This window comes from Phytophthora cinnamomi, assembly GCF_018691715.1.
Source record: "Phytophthora cinnamomi strain GKB4 chromosome Unknown Contig2, whole genome shotgun sequence".
NCBI lineage: Eukaryota > Oomycota > Peronosporomycetes > Peronosporales > Peronosporaceae > Phytophthora > Phytophthora cinnamomi.
The window spans coordinates 1,049,333-1,057,503 of NW_027150935.1; the positions used below are offsets into that span (position 1 = coordinate 1,049,333).

At 56.0% G+C, this 8,171-nt stretch overlaps 3 protein-coding genes across 3 annotated transcripts; all 3 read right to left on the reverse strand.

Moving 5' to 3' along the window:
* Positions 1–1,700: 1,700 nt before the first annotated feature.
* On the reverse strand, positions 1,701–2,792 carry IUM83_12335 (Pre-mRNA-splicing factor 38B; the record flags this gene model as incomplete). The annotated part of the gene is made up of 7 exons (XM_067936956.1): positions 1,701–1,717; positions 1,845–2,013; positions 2,103–2,205; positions 2,278–2,310; positions 2,552–2,580; positions 2,647–2,694; positions 2,763–2,792. The coding sequence occupies 7 exons, from the start codon at positions 2,790–2,792 to the stop codon at positions 1,701–1,703; spliced, it is 429 nt and encodes a 142-aa protein (XP_067800167.1).
* Positions 2,793–2,813: 21 nt separating this feature from the next.
* IUM83_12336 (Pre-mRNA-splicing factor 38B) lies at positions 2,814–4,005 on the reverse strand (the record flags this gene model as incomplete). Its single annotated transcript, XM_067936957.1, has 6 exons — positions 2,814–2,877; positions 3,045–3,146; positions 3,363–3,408; positions 3,483–3,590; positions 3,659–3,749; positions 3,892–4,005. The coding sequence occupies 6 exons, from the start codon at positions 4,003–4,005 to the stop codon at positions 2,814–2,816; spliced, it is 525 nt and encodes a 174-aa protein (XP_067800145.1).
* A 1,074-nt stretch (positions 4,006–5,079) lies between these two features.
* Positions 5,080–5,498, reverse strand: IUM83_12337 (dynein light chain; the record flags this gene model as incomplete). The annotated part of the gene is made up of 2 exons (XM_067936958.1): positions 5,080–5,260; positions 5,431–5,498. The coding sequence occupies 2 exons, from the start codon at positions 5,496–5,498 to the stop codon at positions 5,080–5,082; spliced, it is 249 nt and encodes an 82-aa protein (XP_067800144.1).
* Between the last annotated feature and the right edge of the window lie 2,673 nt (positions 5,499–8,171).

Below are 8,171 nucleotides of genomic sequence, written 5' to 3' on the forward strand. Positions count from 1 at the left end.
TGGTAAAGACCTAACCTAAATCGAGCTCACTTTCGATTTCCTTCCAACTACTCACTCGACTACCAAGCCTCATTCGCACACTCTCAATTGATGTAGGCGCGACATAAATAACAAATTTAGGTCGAAAAATTCACTAATTTCGAAGAAAAGCGGTGCTCAATGCAAAACAAACAAACAAATCGAATCAAAGACCAAATCACTATTAAACAGACCAAACCAAGCAGGTCTGGACGAACCGTAGTTAAATACACGAACATCGCTTGATGTTTAGTAATTTTCAAGCAAATTTTCAAAAATGCTATCACATTGAACAGGATGATACTTTTTAGAGTTGTGCTCACTGTCACGGGGTGCTCTACGTGCTCATGTATTACAAAGGAAATTCGGTACTGTACTGTATCGGAATGATCTTTTTGTAGCGATTCGCTAAAAGTACTACTAGTAGTGAACGATTACGTAGGGTCTGATCGATCCTGGTATGGTTCCATGATGTCATTGGATGTGCTTTTGATAGAGATTCAGATTGGATGCTGGTATTCATTCTGCCTTCGCATAATCCCAGTCGGCGCATACAGCTTCATTTAGCCAATCACAGAGCTATATTTGCATTCGAACTTCGTGAGCACAAAAGCATTTATATCATACATTGCCCTCTACACTTGAACATTGTATTGGCCTGACTCTTTTTTTTTCAAAATACAGCGCCAACGAGAAACAAAACCAAACACCAAATCACGCTGTATGCGCCGACAAAAGGAATGCGGTAGCGGATACTTCCTCACTCTGCAACTTTCTGACCACGCAAGCTCGACAGTAGCGCCATGCGATCAGGCCGCTTCCTCCTCGTAGCTCTGTGTGCGCTTTTCGTGAGTTGTGAATGCGACGCGGCGTCACCAGCTACCAGTGTGCTGAAAATCGAGACCCAGGATCTGGTCGATGACCTTGCCAACGGCGACGTCAGCAAGAGCAGGTTCCTACGGAGCGACGATACTACGGGTGTCGACGACGTAGGCGAATGATGCCAAAATGAAGAGCGCGTAGTTTGAAGGGTCTTCTTAGTTATCAAACAGAAAATGACCTCTGCGACAATGCCACTCGACTTGAATACCGCCATCATCCCCGAAAAGGTCAAAGCCGATTTCTCCGAGTTGTACAAAGAATATGAAGGAAAACGATACCTTCAAGATGAAGATGTTCGATAAGTGGGATGTGTACACGGTGGAGAGATCATGCCAAAATGAAGAGCATCCCGAAGCGAGACGGAGCGTTGGTGTTAGAGTACTTAAATAGGCGATCCGAAGCCATCCGGGGTAATATCGTAACAGGCAAAGCAAACACCAACCCGATACCAGACCCGGTATAAAATACATACACAGTTCCCATTCTTACTGAAGCGAGTCTGCTTATAAGAGTTTTGTGTCGTGTAAGTTTTCAGACTTGGTCAACACTTGTGCCTTCATTCAATGGGTCTGCAATTTTGCTCGCCACTTGTGTCTACCGTACAGTGGGTGCACGTAATCTATTACTTGTATTTAACGCTGCAGCGAATTCGTGACAGGACTTATACCTATTTCCTACAGGTCTTGTATTCGAGAAAATCCGTTGGTATGTTGCTCTGCGATGTAGGCCCTGATGTAAGGGTTCTACAACAGTTGTCTAACGTGCACAGAGGGAAGTGCACTGTGTGTATGATCCTGGACTTAAGGCTGCACATCCACTACAACATGACGCGTTGAAGCAGCAGCGGCGAATAAAACAAAGCACACAAAGTCTCACACCACGTTTCTGTATTCACTGATACAAAGCTGAGGCTGCAATCGAGAAATGCAGCGCTCTCGACGTACCCTCTCTTCTGTTCGCGGCAACCCCGGTAGCTCGCGCCTCTATTCCTCCTTGGTCTTCGCGGATGCGTCGCCGTACATGGCGCGGAGTTTCTTCAGACGCTCCTCGGCCTCGCGATCCTTCTCCGGCGAAGGGGATCGGCTCGAAGTCGCTCGTCGCCTTTCGACATTCCTGGCTGCGTAACCACCACTTCGTCACGCTTTGCCGGGCTGCGGAGCGCTTCCGTGTCGTCCAGCGATCGAGCTTCAGCGACAGCGAACCCTTAGCTGGCTGGCCGAGGCATAGTCGCGTCCCACTGCCTCAGCCTTACGCCGTTCACGCTCGCGAACTTGCTGCAGAAGATATCCCGTCATATCACCACCCCTGTGATGTTTTTCATACGAAATGTGTGAGTGAAAGCTACACCACCTGCGAGCTCTCTCGCAAAACCCTTACCCAGACTTGCTTCGCGTTTGACTTCGGCTCCGACTGCGGCTTCGATTGCGACGACGGCGGTTCCTAGAAGCAGATCGGCTACGGGAGCGGTGGCGCGTCCGCGATCGCGACCTGTCCCGTCGACTACCACGGCGACGGTCACCATCGCGCCTGCTGTCCCGGTCTCGATCTCGGCGACGGTCTCGGTCTCGGTCTCTGCCCACCGATCGAGAACGCGCGGGGAACGGCCACGACGTTGCTTACCCTTGTCGAATTCGATGTCACCCAGGCTTACTTTCTCAGTCCATACGCCGGAAACGAAACCTGGTCAATCCGCAAAATACAGTGTTAGTACTGTATTGGAGAAACTATTACCATGAATTGTGTTACCCAGAATTGGTTGCCTTCCTCAACAGAGTCAATAACCGCATCGTACATCTGCAGGAAACAGAAAAAAAAGACGGTGAGAACATGAAGTTTTGGTTGTCAAAAAAAGCAAATCGCACCGCAGGTTCGTTCTCTTCGTCGGCGTACATCGCGGACATTTGCGCCAGGTTTCAGGCGATCAACAATCGCAAGGTTTTCTTCCGCACGTTCTTTCTTCCGGGACAGCAGCAAGAGCTAGCCATTACAAAGTCAAGCAAGTATTAGTATAGTTGGCCGTGAACTGCTACGTCGCTAGCAGGGGAGGTAAAACGACAACCGCTGAGTTTAACCCCGCCGAGCAACTCCAGCCGATAGTCCGCCGCGCTTCGTTACCTCACGCAATCACACTCCATTGCACTCACCTTGACTTTAATCCCGTCCTCGATTTCTCTGGGATGCGTGGTAGAATCGTGCCGAAGTAGTTGTTCTCTTCCAGCAGGCTAACCAGCCACTCTCCAATAGTTCTATACCGTCATCAATAGCATCTCAGTTAGTACCTCCGTGTCGGACGGCGCTGCAGCGTCGAGCTTACGACCAACTAAGCAGCATTAGCCATCCTTACCACCTCTGGCAACCAACCCACAAGCACTCACGTCTTCAAGCCCGGGTTGGCGACGCGTTGAACTCCTCAGTGTCTTCCAGGTACGCTCGAACCACGTCCAAAGCTCCCCGGGTCGCACGTGAAGCGCAGATATAGGAAACCAACCACGCGGATGTACGGGGATCCTGCAGTTAGCCGACACAACAGTCAATAACCCCATCCACCAGGCATTAAACCTCAGAAATAACCTCTCGCCCACCGTGTGACGAGCAAGCCCTGCATTTGCGCGTGAGGCGCATGAGGAAGAACTTGTGCAACAGACAGAAGCAGCTCGATGGGATGCGCGCCGTGCCTGGCGACCATGGCTCTGCAAGCATCGAAAAGCATGAAGGTTAACCTTTGTAATCCGCTCAGATAGGTTAACCTATCTCACACCTGCATGGTCCACTCGGTAGTAGATCTCGTCCACGACCTCATGGTACGTGCAGTTTGTAGAGCTCGTGGAAGTAGGCGGACTCAGGATGTTCTGGTCAGCCGCTATTCAGGTTGTACGTCGTGTCGTTGCCGTAGCTGCCGAGTTCGTTCAACATTTAACCAGTCAAAAAGAGTCAATAGGTTAAATCGAATATCTCTGCTCAGCGCGAGTTCGGCGATGGGAAGACACGCACACGGCCAGCCTCGTCCCTTGACGCGTCGTTCTGTCTCCTCGGGCGGCTGGTCCTGTCGCTCTGCCCGCGCAGGGACTTTTGCAGCGCGTGGCGCGTCAGCGCCGAGCGGGACATGACGGCCGAGTTAATGGGCGCCTTCACGCAGCCTGTACCATGTGGGTGGTACAGTGGTGTAAATCACATGATATGTTATGGTACCATAGACACGGTACATGATGTGTAGCACACCAGCTGACCAACACGTTGGCTTGTGTGATGGCAGATGGCATAGCGCTTCATCACGTCGGCGCACTGGCCGCATCAGGCGCTGGGCGTAACGACGCCCAGGCTGCAGGCCGCCATCGCCATCGCGCGTGCCTCGCGTGCGTCTGGCGCATTTGACACGCTGGAAAAAAATCTCGTCACGTGTAGAGCATGGCACTGGCAACGGCCGAACTGGAAGTTTTGGGTGTTCGGTTCTGAGGCGGGCGTTTCGTTGCCGTTTCCGGTCACCTCGGTATCAGATACCAGTAGTGCTGCTGAACTTGACTCGGCGCCAGCACCGGCATGACAATGGACATTGCCCGAAGTAGAACACAGTGCTAGGCAAATGTAGCCGTTATCCATGTAAGAACGCAAAGGCCGCCAATCTCGCGGGCGGCTACGTGGATTTAGTCATAATTTGGCGACATTGTGCGGATCTTTAGCGCAGGCACAACTTCGGCAACGCGAAAATGTACTTCCTTTCCTGTGCGGATCTTACGCGTACTTGGCAGGACAGCAGGCGGTGTCCGTCGAGTTCTGGCTCGTGGCGCGTACTGGAGCTTCCAAACGCGAGAGACGACCGATCCTTGACCGTCGGCGGACGAGGACCTCCACCCGGTCCGGCTGGCGAAGTTCGCGCTTGAAAATTCAGGAATGAGAAGTCTTCCTTCGGTCGAATATGGCACGATTATTGAACTAAGTCGCGTTATGCGGTCACGCAATTAATCCGTTGGGCTGTCCACCCCTCATTCTGTGGGGGGTTCCCAGTATAATTTAGCTGGGGAAAGGGACCCTCCAGTCTCTAATAATTTAGCCGGGGTGCGAGGGAGAGCGGCCGGCAGGCATCCATGCCGTGGCCGTCGTCGAGTCTCCGGCGGCGTTGACCTGCTTCCGTTCGCAGGCAACGCGCCGGCCCTCTTCGTCTTCTTGGTCTCGGCTTACTGCTCAGATGCTCTTGAGCGCGTCCAGCCACATGGACGCGTCGACGTCGTGCTCGGCGTACACGAACAACTCCTTGTGGTTCTCGAGGCGGATGCAGATGCCGTGCGCGTGGCCGCTCCAGGTCGCAGCCGACAGCACCACGAGGCCCTTGTCGTCGTGCGGGTCCGAGCTGCGCTGCGGAGCGCTGCGGCGCACGGTCAGGTCCGTTGGTCAGCGTCATGAAGCGCTTCTTCCAGCCGTTCAGCAGGCCGCCGCGCTAGCGAGTAGCCCTGCATGTCGCAGTCCTCGCCGTCGTCGCTGCTGAGCACGCTCATGGCAGTGTGCGTATAGGGCGAGCTGCTCTCGGCCTGGTACGAGCGCTGCGTGGACAGGTCGCTGGCCATGGTGCGGCGCAGGGGCGCGGGGCTCATGAGGCCGCGCATCTGCGGCCTCCTTGAGCACGTTGAGCCACTGCATGCGCGCGTCCTGGTCGCCCGCCTGCATGCAGCACGCGGCCGCTGGAGCTGGTGATCTTGAGCCCGAAGGTCGTGAGGTCCGAGAGCTCCGCCTTGGCCACGCGCAGGCGCCCTGACGGGCAGGTCGAGGCACTGCGTGCCGCCCAGCACGTCCGAGGCGATGACGCAGCACTGCGTGTAGTATGAGCGCGGCGCCGTTGAGCAGGAAGAAGCGCTTCTCGTCTTGAACGACTGGCCGCGCTTCCAGAGCCAGCCGTAGAAGGCGGCGCCGCTGAGGTCCTGCGTCGGATGTTCATCATGGTGAGGCGGTCCGTGAGCGAGTTGGGCCGCCGCCAGCGACGAGCTCGAGGACGACTGCGTCTGCGAGAGCGGCGACTGCGCAGCTTGCGCTTGCTGGGGCTGAAGCGGATGCTGCTGCTGCTGCTGCGCATGCTCGGTGGCCCTCGGGCGTGACGGGCGAGACGGTGTCGCCCAGGATGGGGAACTCGGAAGTGCTGGTGTCCGCGAAGCTACTGCCGCTGCTGCTGCTGTGCTCCATCATGGGTATGTACCGTAGAGCGATCGATCGGCGCGACGGAGCTGGTGGGGATTTGACACGTCCGGTTCGCCTGGCACCGGCAAGACAAGACGAGCTGCTGCTGGCGTAACGCGCAGAACTGACTATGGTGGATGGCAGGGGAAAGAAGGCGTCACGCCGGTCGCGCGCGATTCAACCATCGGGTGGCGCAGCGCCAGGCTCTCTTGCGCCCAGTATGCCGGGAAATAGTACTTGCCTGGATTTTTCGACGAAAGTCTCTACAAAATGGCGCGACCGTGCAAACTAACGTCACATTTGAGCGCGCTTTTTGCATGACACTATCCGCGCTTCATATTAACGTTAGTCGCCGCGGTAACTAACACCGCCGACGCCCGGTCAGGTGCATTACCTCGCCGCCCATTTAGACACACGGTGAAAGGCTTGGCGGCGGCGGCAGCGGCAGCAACGGCGTTGCAGACCTGCTAAACTGATGGCGCATGACTCTCCAACTCGGCGACGGGCGGCGGTCGACACGGCGACGTTGAAGATCTTCTTCCCGTTCGTGCGCTCGCTGAGTCAAGACTGGTCTACCAACCTGGTATGGAGTCGACTTGCGTCGGGAAACTTACAGTAGCGCAGCGGCCTCATTCGCACAACGTCCTCGCCCCCGCTTGGTCTTAGCCGCGCGACGGTCGATCGCTCTTGTCCTGACGAACGTCGAGAGCGCCGCGCCCAGAGTTCCGAGATGTGGTGAAATTCGCGATAACATGGCCGGTTTCTGCGCCGCTTGTCGAGAATTTTCCCAACTGCCGAGAATGGGTCGAAACTTTACCGTGAGTCTTCGCGGCGCCCATGAACTGGGTCAGCAAGCCACATATACGAGGGCGTTCGCGTCCTGCGATGGCAGGCACGGTTTGGTGCATGCTGACCGCGCGGCGGTCATTTTGCGGTGGATTTTCCCGCGCGGCGTCTGCCAGCTCTATGCTGGAGGGAGAGACCGCCAAAACTGATGCTCCAGAGACCGTGGCGCGCGCGCCTGGGCGATTTGCTCCACAACACGCTGCGGCGAGGCTGCTCTCATGCCCGCTGCCGTCAACAGCGTTCAGCGTTACCGGCTGGCAGGTATTCGCTGCAGGCTTCAGCCCCGCGCTCGCATTGTGACGTCTGTGCGACAGCTGCGGCCACTGCGGTTAGCTCACTTGCGTCGGCAGGGCTCGGTGGCCCTTCAGGACGCGGGAGACCGGTCAGATGGCTACGCGGAGTGCAGGATGAGCCCGCCACAAGTCCACGCGTGGTACAGCGCGAGCTCAGCGCGGCGAGCGGATCCTGCTGGGACTTCCGGTCTCGAACCGTTGCCACGAGGTCGTCTTGCACGACGCAAGCCGGCCGACGCCGCGAGCGACCTCGCTACCCCCAGGTGTTTACTCCTGCAATTCCGAATTGCCAATTCGGAACCCACGGCTAATCTTCAACACACGTCGCTGAGCTCTCTCGGCCGCCGAGACGGCACGTTAACGCTAGTTGAGGCGGAAGAAGGCTATGCCTCGGCGTGATGAAGTCGTACTTACCTCAGAACTGACTACCGCGCTCTTGTTGAGTCTGCTGCCGCGGTCACCGCCGCGCTAAGCGGGGCAAAGCGCGCGAGCCGATCAGCGGGGGCTATCGCGTCGACCCGAATCGCGAGCTTCCGGCAGAGCGACACACGAAGCAGTAATGCTCCGGATCGCACGTTTCGGTGCTGCGTCAGTTTGTGTTTGGCACACAATTTCTGCGAGTGGGGTAACTTCAACATGGGACGAGTACTACGAGAGAGCACGACCGGATATGCACGCCATCTTGCTTCATAGAGTAGAGCGCATGGCGATACAGTATGTCGAGAGCAAACTTTGGTCTGGGAAGGCCTCACGCAAGGTGCTGGGGCTCAGGAGGAGGCACTGGTATCGTGGGCGATTGATGCACCCGCCACCCCGTTCTGCTTGCCACACTGTTCTGCTTGCCACCCCGACGCTAAACCGCAAAACTGTGCTTTAGTCCTCAGCAATTGTACATCGATCAATGGCAGCACTGATGGACGAGACGCCAAAAGTAAGATCGAAGACGAGGACGCAGGTGGTGGCAACTGT